General features: G+C 37.4%; 1 protein-coding gene across 2 annotated transcripts; it reads right to left on the bottom strand.

Annotated features, from left to right (window-relative positions):
• Positions 1-7016: 7016 nt before the first annotated feature.
• spry2 (sprouty RTK signaling antagonist 2) lies at positions 7017-11103 on the bottom strand. 2 transcript variants are annotated; one of them, XM_005160285.6, is made up of 2 exons: positions 10640-11103; positions 7017-8833 (listed from the first exon to the last, which is right to left on the bottom strand). In XM_005160285.6, exon 2 carries the CDS (start codon positions 8780-8782, stop codon positions 7877-7879), a length of 906 nt encoding a protein of 301 aa, XP_005160342.1. In that variant the 5' UTR covers positions 8783-8833; positions 10640-11103; the 3' UTR covers positions 7017-7876.
• Positions 11104-13179: the final 2076 nt, after the last annotated feature.

The raw sequence follows: 13179 nt of genomic DNA, 5'->3' as shown, positions 1-13179 counted from the left end.
AATACACATTGCATATTTATGTTTAGAAGTTTCGTAACTGCTATACAGTGCAATCTTAAAATAAAACCAGTTGATTGCAATGAATCAATTCATTTATTTGATGAAAGTTATGGAAAGCTCAGGTGCTTGTTGTTGAAGTGAGAAAGGGTGGGAAGGTGCAGAAGGAGGGTGGAAGAGAAAGGACCATGCAATTATGGAATTTCATCCCTCTTTCTCTCAGAAACCTAATCTTCCCCTGCCTTTGGGTAAAGCCGAAGGCTCATTCAGGCAGGAATGTCAGGACGAGTTTTAGAATGTAGTTTGAGTTTGCAGAGTGGGAGAGAGAGGCAGAGAGAAAGAGAGAGAGAGATTGCAGCAGAATTTTATGGTATAAGTTTAAAATGTAGGAATCTAATTATAACAGAAGGTTATAGTAAACAAATATTTGTATTGTTCAGGATTTTATTACACTACTTTTATTAATATATTATCTTTTTATTCAGTGTCGGGGAAAGTTACTTTAGAATGTAATGCATTACACTATTGAGTTTCTCCCCTAAAAAAGTAACTAGTTGAATAGAACATTGTTATTATCAGAGAACTTCCTGACCCCAGAGCTCTACATGCCATGTATATAGTATAATGAAAGTTTAAAGCAATGCATTTTCTACTTTTTGTCTGATTAAAAAGTATAATCAGTGTCCATTCAGATAATCCTCTTTTGCTTTTCTTCATTGTGTACAAAATAATAAGAATATCTCGATCGCAGTAATATAAGGCTCTGTCGTCTTTATTTCTGCCTGTTCCTGCCTTCTCTCATTGTGTGCAGGATTTAACTTGACTACGGTCATTTTTATTCAGACATAACTTTTTTTAAAGTGAATTAACTTCACTAAAAAGTAACCCTCATTACAGTTTAAAAAAAAAGTAACAAATATGATTGCTTAATTTTTAAAAGTAATGCGTTTCTTTACTTGTCACTTAGAAAAGTAATATTATTACATAACTTGTGTTACTTGTAATTCGCTACCCCCAACACTGCTTATATTTAATGAAACCGTCTGAAATATTGTCAAATTACATGCGCATGTTGTATTCCCAGAGCTGCCACATGGGGCACTATAGTCTACATTGAAACCAACGCTTTTCATATCAAAATTCTCTCTTAGATCAATTACTATAATGTTTAAATATCATTTTGATAACTACAAAGTTCACTTTTGTGTATGGAAACCGCACTATAGTGCAATGTGTTTGTGCAGCAGAGTTTTATGGTATACGTTTAAAATGTAGGAAGCTAATTCTAATAGAAGATTTTAGCGGTCAATTATTTGTTTTGTTTAGCATTTTATTACACTTCTTTTTTTATTAATATGTTACACTTTTATTCAGTGTTGGGGAAAGTTACTCTGGAAAGTAATGCATTACACTATTGAGTTACTCTTCAAAAAAGTGCGTTAAAGAATATTGTTATTATCAGAGAACTTTTTGACCCCAGAGCTCTACATGCTGTATATACAGATTAATGAAAGTTTAAAGCAATGCGTTTGCTACTTTTGTACTTCTTGTCTTATTAAAAAGTATAATAAGTGTCCATTCAGATAATCATCTTTTGCTTTTCTTCCATGTGTTCAAAATATTGAGAATATTTCTGTCGCAGAAATGTAAGGCTCTGCCGTCTTCGTTTCTGTCTGTTCCTGCATTCACTCCTTGTGTGCGGGATTCAACGTGACTATCATTTTAATTAACTAAACTAAAAAGTAACTCATTACATAAAAATCTTATCTTTTAAAGTAATGCATTACTTTACTCGTTACTTAGAAAAGTAAAATTATTACGTAACTTGTGTTACTTGTAATTCGCTACCCCCAACACTGCTTATTTTTAATGTAACGGTCTGAAATATTTTGTCAAATTACATGTGCATGTTCTATTCCCAGTGCTGGCACATGGGGCACTATAGTCTACATTGACATCAACGTTTTTAGCATCAAAATTCTCTCTTAAATCAATTACTATAATGTCTAAATATCATTTCAATAACTTAAAAAGTTCACTTTTGTGTATGGAAACCGCACTATAGTGCAATGGGTTTGTGCAGCAGAATTTTATGGTTTAAGTTTAAAATCTAGGAAGCTAATTCTAATAGAAGATTATAGCAGTCAAATATGTGTATTGTTTAGCATTTAATTACACTTTTTTTTTATTAATACATTACATATTTATTCAGCATTGGGGAAAGTTACTTTAGAAAGTAATGCATGAGTTACTCCCCAAATAAGTAACTAGTTGCGCTATAGAATACTGTTATCTTCGGAGAACTTACTGACCCCAGAGCTCTACATGCCGTATACATACATGTTGCAAACTATTTATGTGGGCTGCATTTAAACATATTTAGTAACGTTCAACTTAATATGTTGTTTAAATTCAGCCCATATAAATTGTACTTACCTTAAACTATTTTCTGTAAATCCAATTAATTTTTTAGGACATGTTTCTGTAGTTCGAATGAAGATCAAAATCATTTTGTCGTTGTGTTGTGCAGTGTTGTTGTTAAAGGGAATCGGTACACACTCGTAAAATGCATGCAGATTGTGACCGTGAAGCAATCGGGAAGCCCCCGACTGCCAGAGACGCAGATAAAAACTTCAGGATGGAACACAGACCATGAGCTCTGTCGTTCCCTGCCCCCACGCGCACCTCATCCTGCTCTCTCTCTCTCTCTCCGTGTCTCTCGGCACATTGCTGTTTGATTGCTTAAGCCCGGTGGTCAGACAATGGGCGTATAAAGAATGGGCCGCTTCCTTCCTTCCTGTTGAGTATTCTGCCTTGATGAGCAGACTGAATAGATCTGGGCTTCAGAACGGGGCATGAGCGCCGGGGCCCAGCTAAAACCAACAAAGAGACGCTCTGGGGGCTTTTCCAATTGCTGCTCTGCTGCCTAGTCTCCCTCTCTCTCTCTTTCCTTCTTTCTCTGCACAAATGCTTAATGGGGTGACCTTCTGGAGCTGAGGGGTAGTTAATCAATAATATGATATTTTCGCATTTGATTCTGGAGCATTCAATGGAATATTTAAGCAAATTTGAGCAAAATTTAAATAACTTATTGTTTTAAAAAAATTAAAATGTTTTGTTTTATACATCTTTCTCAAAATATAATTTGTTCATAATCATGCACTGAATTTTGACAGCTTATTAATTGTTATATTGCTTATATACTTATAATGTTACCAACAACCCTGCTTTTATTAAACGAAGTGCTCGGAAATATATTTTCAAATTACATGTTCATGTTGTATTCCCAGCACTTCCACATGGGGCGCTATTGTCTACATTGGCATAAAATTTCTCTTTCGGATCAGTTCCTATAATGGCTGAATAACGTTATAATTTTTTTCTAAAAATATAAATTGTTCATTATGATGCACCAAATTTTGACAGCTTATTAATTGTTATATTGCCTTAAAAGCAAAATTAGATTTGATCGTTACTTATAAAGCTGCGGTCACGCTGCACTTTTCTCCCCATAGACTTCCATTCATACGCACGTGAATGCGTCAGACCTGAAATGCAAGCTTGTGTGACAAGTTCAAGCTTGGTGAACTCTGACCTGCAAAATCCCATAACTTGACTGTGTGAGACCAATCGAGGAGCAAAACATGACCTCTTTGGACAGAAATTTAAAAATGGACCAATCGCTTGCTTTTTTAAATGTCTAATTATTTTGTTTGATCCCGCACCTTTTTCGCAGTGCCGTAATGCAGAATTTCCGATGCACAAACTCTAGTTTGACCTCAGCTTTATGCGTTACCCGCAACACTGCTTTTATTTAACAAAACAGTCTGAAATATATTGTCAAATAACATGTTTATGTTGTATTCCCAGTGCTGCCACATGGGGCACTATAGTCTACATTGGTATAAATGTTTTTGACATCAAATTTATCTATCGGATCAATTCCTATAAAGGCTGAATAACGTTATAATTTTTTTCTCAAAATATAAATTGTTCATTATGATGCGCCAAATTTTGACAGCTTATTATTGTTTTATTGGTTCAAAAGCAAAAATAGATTTGATCATTCTTCTACCCGTATGTCAAGCAAATTATGAATGTGGATTTAGGCTTCATAAATGGAAATTGCATGTTTCGAAAGTTAAAACCAGCTTGCCCTGAATAAAATATGTAAATGGGTTTTTCTTTTGCCTTTATTTTTTTTTTTTTGGGGGGGGGGGGTGAACTAATATTCATTTAATCAGTATAACAGTCATAATTTTTTTTTTTTAATTGTGCAGTGGATCTCGTATTGAATGATTTTGTGGATGCTATTTGGATGTTATTTAAGCTAACCTCTCTATAACACTGTAAAATTGTGAACGTCATCTTCCAATGTTACCTCCAAATGTACTGTTTTGACCTTTTTTTGACAAAATTAAAATGTTTGCATATGTAAAAACTAATTTTGTTTTATTATTTCCAAAATATTGCAAATATTTAAGTTCAATTTTAGGATATGACTTTGTTTCAGTGCTTCTTTTTACATTAAAATGTTCAAAACATAGCTTGCATTACCCATGTGCATGTTGTGTTGCCAGCGCTGCCACATGGGGCGCTATAGTCTACATTGGCATAAACAATGTCATCTTCCATTGTTACCTCCAAAATGTGCTGTTTCTAGCTTTTTCACAAAATTGAAATGTTTGAACATGTAAAAAACAATTATAATAAAACATAATTTATTTAATGGAGATATTGAAGTTCGACTGCATCTAAAAAGGTTATTTTAAGTTTAAGTGCTTCTATTTGAATTGAATTTTCAAACATCGCCTGTATTGTTTTGCACTGTTACACCTCATAACCCAACTTTTAGTCCTGTGGTTAGCAGTCATTTGCTTGTGTAGCTCGTCCTCATCGATGCTGTTAAATTTAGAGCGAGGATGAAAGTAATCTATACCCTTTCAAAGCATACCAAACATCAATAAACGGGTACATAACGTCTTAGACGACGAATGAAGCGACTTCCCTTTGTTCTAATCCCTTCCTATTGACGATAACTAGACGTTCCGGCCTGGCTGAGCACTTAATACTAGTGTTAATTTTGGGGACAAAGTAAGTTCCGTTCCGTCTGTTGTCTGTTTATTGAGGTCAACCCTCCCAGCCTTTATCTGACCCATTTCTCTTCTCATTGGAGAAATCTATATTTCTCCATTTCTCTTCAACTTGGCATGCGATTGCAGCTCTTTCAAAAGGGTGTCATTTTTCCCCATCTATCCTTCTTTTGTGCTGCCTGCACCCATAACAACACATTTAGCGGCTGCTAAACACTCGCACGCAAAGTAGGAAACATGCGCGTGCGTGCTGTCACACACACACACACACACACTCAAAGCCTGCCCTGCGAGAATACCAAGCAGGTAGTTGAAGAGGCTTAAGAGGCAGTGAAATAACTGAGGGCCATTGAAAGGATGGTGAATACACAAGGGTTCGAATGTGGGGGTAAACTGTTGGCCCATTGTCATTTAAAGTAATGTCTTTAACCCTTTGCAGGGCTTTCTTGAGCAAACCAACCCCCCTGTCTCTGCCCTGCCATTCACAGCTTAAAACAATGAGAGGGAGGCAAGCCGGAAAACGACGCACTCGAGCGATCGGGACGGTTTTGTTTTTCCACCTTGTGCCGCGTAAATGAAAAAGGAGGCACATCCCTAGTAAGGGGTGAAAGCTGGCTGCCTGTCACTCAAACCCTCGGCAAAATAACAAACATGCGCCAACGTGCTGAACCAACAGTGCGAATGCCAGTAGCGCATAGCATGTCACAGGGGAGAAAATGGGAAAAGGCACTGTTACGTTAGGACTGTACAAAAAGTGGCGACATGAAGCTCTTAAGATAGACTCCAAGAAAACCAAAACAGCAACATCGATGTCATGAACTTGACAGTTTTAGATTAGAAGAACATACCCAACTAATGCGATGTACCCCAAAAGTGTGTTGAAGTACTGTGTTTTTGAAGTTGGTGCAAATTCCTATGTATTTACATTGATTTTACAAACACAAATGCAGCTACCGCTGATGTTTTAGCCATCAAAGTTCCCTCTCAAGTGTGTATTAATACTGAAAGATTGCACTATACAATGCAGCGAGTATCTAGCGAGCAAGACCTTCCTCAAAAGCAGAATTGATAAAGCCTCTTGCGTATGCCATATCTACCCTTAATATTCCCACAGGGCAGTTTCCATAACACAGGCAAGGATTGGAGGGAGCGCAGCAAACAACGGCTTGCCAACAGAAACAATCTCTGATCCTCCTGATGTCAACTAGTGGTTCACATACTTCAATGATTAAACCAGTGCCAGATGTTTCCCATGGAAGTAAATACAGCCAGTATCCGCTGCTGGCAGGGGAGGCTGGAAGTTACCCCTGAAGGTCTGGCTCAAGATCAGGGCTTCTTTGTAAGGGAACCGGGCTTGATCTTGATCTGAGATCAGATTGTTTGGGTGGTTTTTATCAGACTGGCCGTTTGGAGTTCCATGCATTGGTGCTAATTTATCAGTTATCGTGACGTTTAATCTGCATGCATGGCTGTCTTAATTCTGTGTGACTATCTGTAGAGTTTCCTGCTCAGCAGAACAACACAAACGGCTACAATTTTCCAGTGGAGATTAGACCCGCGAAGGGTCACAGCTAGAGATCACTCACGAAATAGCAGTCAACACCGAACAATATTCAGTGTTGCTATAATAAACTTTGATCTCTTTCGTGCATCAATATCTCATCGATAGGATCTCTCGCTTTTTTTGACGATTTGCCAGCGCACACTATCGCTTTCATCGCCTTCTTTTCTGATGACCTCGAAACTGAAGCTAGGCGAACATCACTGCTGTCATCATAAACGCAAAGTGAAATGCGACCCTGACAGAAGATCCATCGGGTAAACAAAGGCGATTGAAAACACAGTAGATATTCTGAAACGGGTCTTTGTGCCCAGAGGCTAAAACAAGGTCAACAGCAGGCCAGAAAGAACACAAGAAATGCATTGTTTAATTTCAAAACGTTAATATATTTTCTATTTTATAGTGAACATATGCATCGGATTTGACACCCTTGTCACCCTTTTCTTGCAGCAACAACAGAGGAGGTTTTGTTTCTCAAAGTTGGGGTGATACCTATAAAGATGCCTCTCAAAATAAATATTACTTTATAAAATAATAAAACTTCAAATAAATATTTTTACACTAAACAATGTGTTGAAATTAGAAAATAAAGTTTTTCTTAGGGTCACTGTACAATTTACAAGTATAGTTGTAGGGATAATTCATGTAAGGTTTCTCTTCTAGAAGGCGAAATATCAAAAGAGTGATTGGTGTACGTTCGGGAACGAACGTACAGCACTATACACGTCTTATATATGCATCATATATATGGATCTGTCAAGGTGCCTCTGGTTTGGCACAATGCTTTTCACAGTTGAAATATTATATGTACAAAAATAAAATCTCTCAGAAAAAGAGCTCATTTGCTAATTTACATACTTTCGCAGATACTATTCACAAACAGTTAGTTAGGAGAGTCTGTCACCTTTATCAGTCATATTACTGAATGTCAATAGGGCTAACATTCTGGACTTCAGTTTAAAATGAAAAGAACAGGGAAGGCTGTTGCGACAAACATTACCCCCCTTAAAGAGTGAAAGAAAGAGAGAGAAAGTGGATAAGAGAAAAGCAAAACACAAACAAACAAACAAACAAACCACTTCAAACCAGTTTTTGCCAATCCACTGTCACCTCTTGGTTTACAGTGCCAAAACTACAACAGTTTGCCAATAATTTTCCACTGCTCTGGAGACAGTCCCGGATAAACGTATCTTCCCCTAGTGCTACTCCAGGAACCGAGCAACCTCTATTTCTCAACTCCTTTGTTCTTGCAGCGGCATCCTGGCCGACTGGTGCAGTCGTAGCAGGCCTGGCACAATGCCACGCAGCCCTTTGCCGGGAGGTAGCAAAGCAGGCAGGGCAGGAAAAGTGCCAGGACGCTTATGGCCGACCACCGCATGCAGCAATGCGACTGAGTGCAGGAGAAGGGCTTGTCCGCGCACACATCCTCATCGTCGCTAGAGCAGTGGTAGAACAGGCACTTGACGCAGCAGACGCAAGTCACATAGTCCATCGCGGATGTTGCAGAGCAAACGCACCTGCGGCCGCACATCCAACATGAGGGCAGGGTTCGAGGGCAGGTGCATCCTTCGCACTTGCAGCGGCCGCAGTCCTCGCAGAGAACCGAGTGCTTGCCATCGGGCGCCGGGCCGACAGGTGCTGACAAAGGCTTCAGTTCCTCCTGCTTCTGCTCAGAACGTTTAGGCTGCACCCTTACCACGCGATCACCTGCATTTCCCAAAAGTCTTTGATCCGATGAGGTGCTGCCAGTGCTGGCCCTGGTGGTACTGTGTGAACCATCGCTGGTGCCACTGATGGATCTGCTCACGCCTCCCCTCGGGGCTTGTTGAGGAGTCTGCTGTCCTGCCTGCTGAGCCCTCAGGGAGTTCCTATGCTCGGGCAGCTCAATAGAGCTGGTGGAAGTTGGGCTGGAAGCTTGTGAATCCGTTTTTTGCTCAGAGGCCGGGGGCCGTGGCGCCACCGTCGGGCCCTCCGTGTACTCATTGCTACCACGGATGGTCCTGATCTGATCCAGGGAGAGCACCTGACCATCCCAAGGCTCAGAGTCCCCAGTCTGTGGCCTGCCACTGTCACGCAAAGCTCGCAGCAAGCCAGAGGAGCCGCTGCCGCCATTTTGAGTTCTCGTCTCCATCTTTACTCTGAAGTGGGAACCCTCCGGCTGGCATTGAACACATCTGAAGTCCTATGAGAAAGGCAGACAGTTAAACGAGAGCGTACAGGGAAGTAAAATCCCATAAACTAACCATATGTAAATCATACGGACTAGGCAAAAAGAAAAGGCAGATGGCAAGCTCCTTCATGCAAATCTCCCAACTACTCCCCACCTCTACAGCCCTGGAAGGCTGGTCATCAATGGGGCAGGCCTTTACCACCTGCAGCTATCAAGTTCAGAGATACTAAACCACTTTCGCTCAACAAAATCTCAGGTGTTGCACATTTATTGTATCGCAAAATGAGTAAAATATACCAGTCTGGCTTCTGCTTAAGCATTTTTTCTCGTCTACCCTATATATATGCGTTTGCCATCCCTTATTATTAAAAGTAATGTTTCACATGCTTTTGTTTTGCTTGTGAGAAATTGTATTATGAAACTTATGATTGTGTTATTGAAATATTTTTTTAAATAAATATAAAAAATAAGTCAAATAAAAAATAATAAATAAAAAAGTTATTTACATTACATTTAGATTTATCACTTTAGCTGACTTTTTTCTATGCAAAAAGACAAACTAGAATATCTTTATAATAATAATAATAATAATAATAATAATAATAATAATAACAATAATAATAATAATGTGGTTATATTTTTTATGTAGCTTCATGGTTTGCAATGTTAAACTTAACACACTCATTTATCAACATTTAAGATCGCAGTATAATTTTAAGTTTAAAGGAATAAGCACAAACAACTCAAAATGCTTTGTTTTACAATGCAAGTTATAATTTTAGCAATAAGGATCCAAAGTCATAATAAATAAAGCTTGAAAATGCTCTTTAAAGTACTTATTACACAACAGTACAGGGTGAATAATATCGCCGTTGCTTCTCTTGTGTCACGTGGTAATGTGTATTTAAATACCTCTTAATATCCACTTAATACACATACATAATGTTATTGGTAAGCATATTTAGGAAGTTATTAATTTAATATCCTGCAGCTGGGGTGCGCAAGTGCAATAACGTGACGTCCACAAATGCATTATGACGCTGTCAACGGGGAGGAGGAGTTCTTGACGCAAACTGGCTACTACATACAAAAGAAAATAAAAATAAAATATTCACATGTTATTTGGGTAAAATAAAACCCTAGATCTCAGCCGGGACCCTCAGCACCAGTTGAGTTCAATCTAAATAACACTACCCCAAATTACCATATCAATGCACAATCTCTCTTTCCACGGAGAGGCCCCATCAGAGAAATGTCTGTTAAACATCTGTTTATCTCTCTGCTATTTAAACTTCTGATCTGGGTTATCATGCATACTAACTTTATAACTATTCCCAACTTGATTGAAAGTTGCATAAAGCATAACAACTTTTTTTTTTCTTTGCACCAGCACATTTATTTTTTATTAGTATTAATAAAAAATGTTTAATTGTACAGTTTTAGATTAAAAATGAAGCCTATGATTATAGATGACGTTTATCAATATATATATTTGCAACAGCACACGCATATGTGATCAAGTAAAACATAGTAGCTTTTAATAATAGATAATATGACGTAAATAACACGACATAACTTTTTCCGATTGATATTCGCAACTTAAACTTAATGAAAAGTAAGTCAAAGTATGTACGAAAGGGAACAGATCCGTATGGCAACTATTTGCACAGCTGCAGGAATGGCGCGGAGCATGAGCACTGGAAAAAGTCCCGAAGAACACGGAGAACTATAATAAATGCGCGATTATGTCAAACACAAGTTATAAACTAAACTATAGTGGAAATCCACTGCAAAAAAGTTATAATAGAAGCCACTTACCGTGATCTCACCACCTCAACCCCCTATTTGTGTTCTGAAGAGTATATCCTACTAGTAGGAATTGGTTAGTCCTCAGTTCATGGGGAGATTCATTCACAAAAATCCCGATGATAGCAAACAGTCGCGCGTCCCCGTATTCGCGTATTTTTTTCGCTCGAACCAATATCGTCAGACTTTTTATTCCCAAGAACGCAGCGGAGTTTGTGTTTTGCTGTTAAACCGCTAATTATGGCAAAAAAAGAGAGTAATAAGTTCCAGAATCCAACAAAATGCGCCGAGTTTTATAGAAGAAAACAAGCATAAAAACGCTGAAGACTTTTTCAAGAAGAAGCGTTGCGGTTCGCAAGTTGAATGTTTGGCTGCATGGCACACACTGTGCTGCTTTCAAGTTTTTCAGCTCTTGTTTTTTTCTTCTTTCCGGAGAGGAGGTCGGGTTTATGCTGTAAATGGCGTCATGTGGAAGTGAAGGGGGTGAACAGAGTAGCTGTTGTCCCAGAGGATATATCGTATCCGGTCCCAGCTCATTGGCTCTAAAGGACTCAACATTCACTCCCTGTGTGTGTGTGTGTGTGTGTGTGTGTGTGTGTGTGTGTGTGTGTGTGTGTGTGTGTGTGTGTGTGTGTGTGTGTGTGTGTGTGTGTGTGTGTGTGTGTGTGTGTGTGTGTGTGTGTGTGTGTGTGTGTGTGTGTGTGTGTGTGTGTGTGTGTGTCAGAACACACGGACGTCCGATTCATTTTAGCTGCTCGGTTGACTCGAACATTTTGGTTCACTGGACCAATTCAAAGAGCCGACTCACAAATTCGTTGTGACATTTACAGTGACTTTTTAAGCAGCATTTTTGATTAGGCTTGATTGTGCACAATGTCGTGCAGTTTATTATGCAAATTATTTAATGACTTTAAAACATTCTGTCAGGTACTTTTGATAAAATCAAAGTTATTTTTTAAAACGAGCTAAATGTCAGCGACATTAAAGACATTTCAAACAAATAAAAACGACAAATTACGACTACTGAAAAACTTTATGAACTTAAAGTGATCATAAAAAAACCCAAATAGATTGCTTTTGCTATTCTTAAATTAAAGCACACTTTAAGACTTGTCTGTAATAACAATAACACAAATAATAATACTAATATTAACAATAATTGCAACAATAATGATGATAATTATAATAATAATATTAATGATAATAATACAAATATTAATAATAATAGTATCAATAAATGCAACGATGATGATGATAATAATAATAATACTAATAATAATAGTAACAACAACAACAACAATAATAATGATAATAATAACAATAATAATATTATTAATTTTATTATTTATATTATTATTATTATTATTATTATTATTGTAAATATGTATAATAATTAGGGTTCTATATTAAAACTAATAATATAAATAGCAACAAGAACAATACTGTTTTTAACATTAGCTTTCATTTCACACTTTTCCATCACAATCAAAATGAACTTTATAGTGTGCTAAACGGTTCAACAGAATTGTTCAAATGAATCAATTCATTCAAAAGTTCATTCGCGAGTCAGAAATCACCAAGGAGAAACATGCCTCTATTTTTATGGCCTAAATGTTTGCAGATGAAAGCTTATCTGTTGCTCAACCACTATTATATTACAGTACAGACTTGTGCTTAAAATCTCAACTCACTTATACTCTGTTTGAAGGTATTTCAAAAGTACATTTTGTAAGTAGGAGTTTAACTTGCAACGAGTTCAAAAGTTCTGTTCTTAATATCGAATCATCTGAATTGTGCAGCTGTTGTCTTGTCATTATGTATTTGTTTCAAGTCTTTTATTTTCTGACTTTTAATTCATATTGCAGTTTACATGATTCACCTGATCCTCAGTTTCTCATAATACATAAAGTTAAAATAATAATAATAATGATAATAATAATAATGATAATAATAATAATATACACAGCATGTCATATTAAATTTAACCCAATGAAAAAAAGAAGAAGAAAAAAACAGTTTGGGTCTGTTACTGCTCTCTAGTGGCATGAGAAGCTAAAACAACTGCTTTACTTCCAGTGTACACTACCTGACAAAAGTCTTGTCGCCTATATTAGTATTTAGAACAACAAATAATAACTTGACTTCTAGTTGATCATTTGGTATCAGAAGTGGCTTATATGAAAGGCAAAGACCTCTAGATTACGCTTATTTTACCAAAATAAAATATGATCATGCCTTGATTTTTAATTATTTAATTGGGGCAGTAAGGTCTGACTTTGCTTTGACAAAAGTCTTGTCACTGAACAGAAATAATGTCCAGTATAGAATTTAAAGTCATGCTGCAGTGGAAAAGAAAAGCAAAAAAAGCGTTCTTGCAGGACTCCCAGAGTTCATCAAGATTCTTTGATGTATCTTCAATGCCTCCTCCTCCATCTAACCCCAGACTTTCTCAATGATGTTTATATCTGGTGACTGGGCTGGCCAATCCTGGAGCACCTTGACCTTCTTTGCTTTTAGGAACTTTAATGTGGATGCTGAAGTATAAAAAGGAG

The sequence above is a fragment of the Danio rerio genome, chromosome 1, assembly GCF_049306965.1.
Source record: "Danio rerio strain Tuebingen ecotype United States chromosome 1, GRCz12tu, whole genome shotgun sequence".
Taxonomy (NCBI): Eukaryota; Metazoa; Chordata; class Actinopteri; order Cypriniformes; family Danionidae; genus Danio; species Danio rerio.
This window is presented reverse-complemented; position numbering and strand designations above follow the sequence as displayed.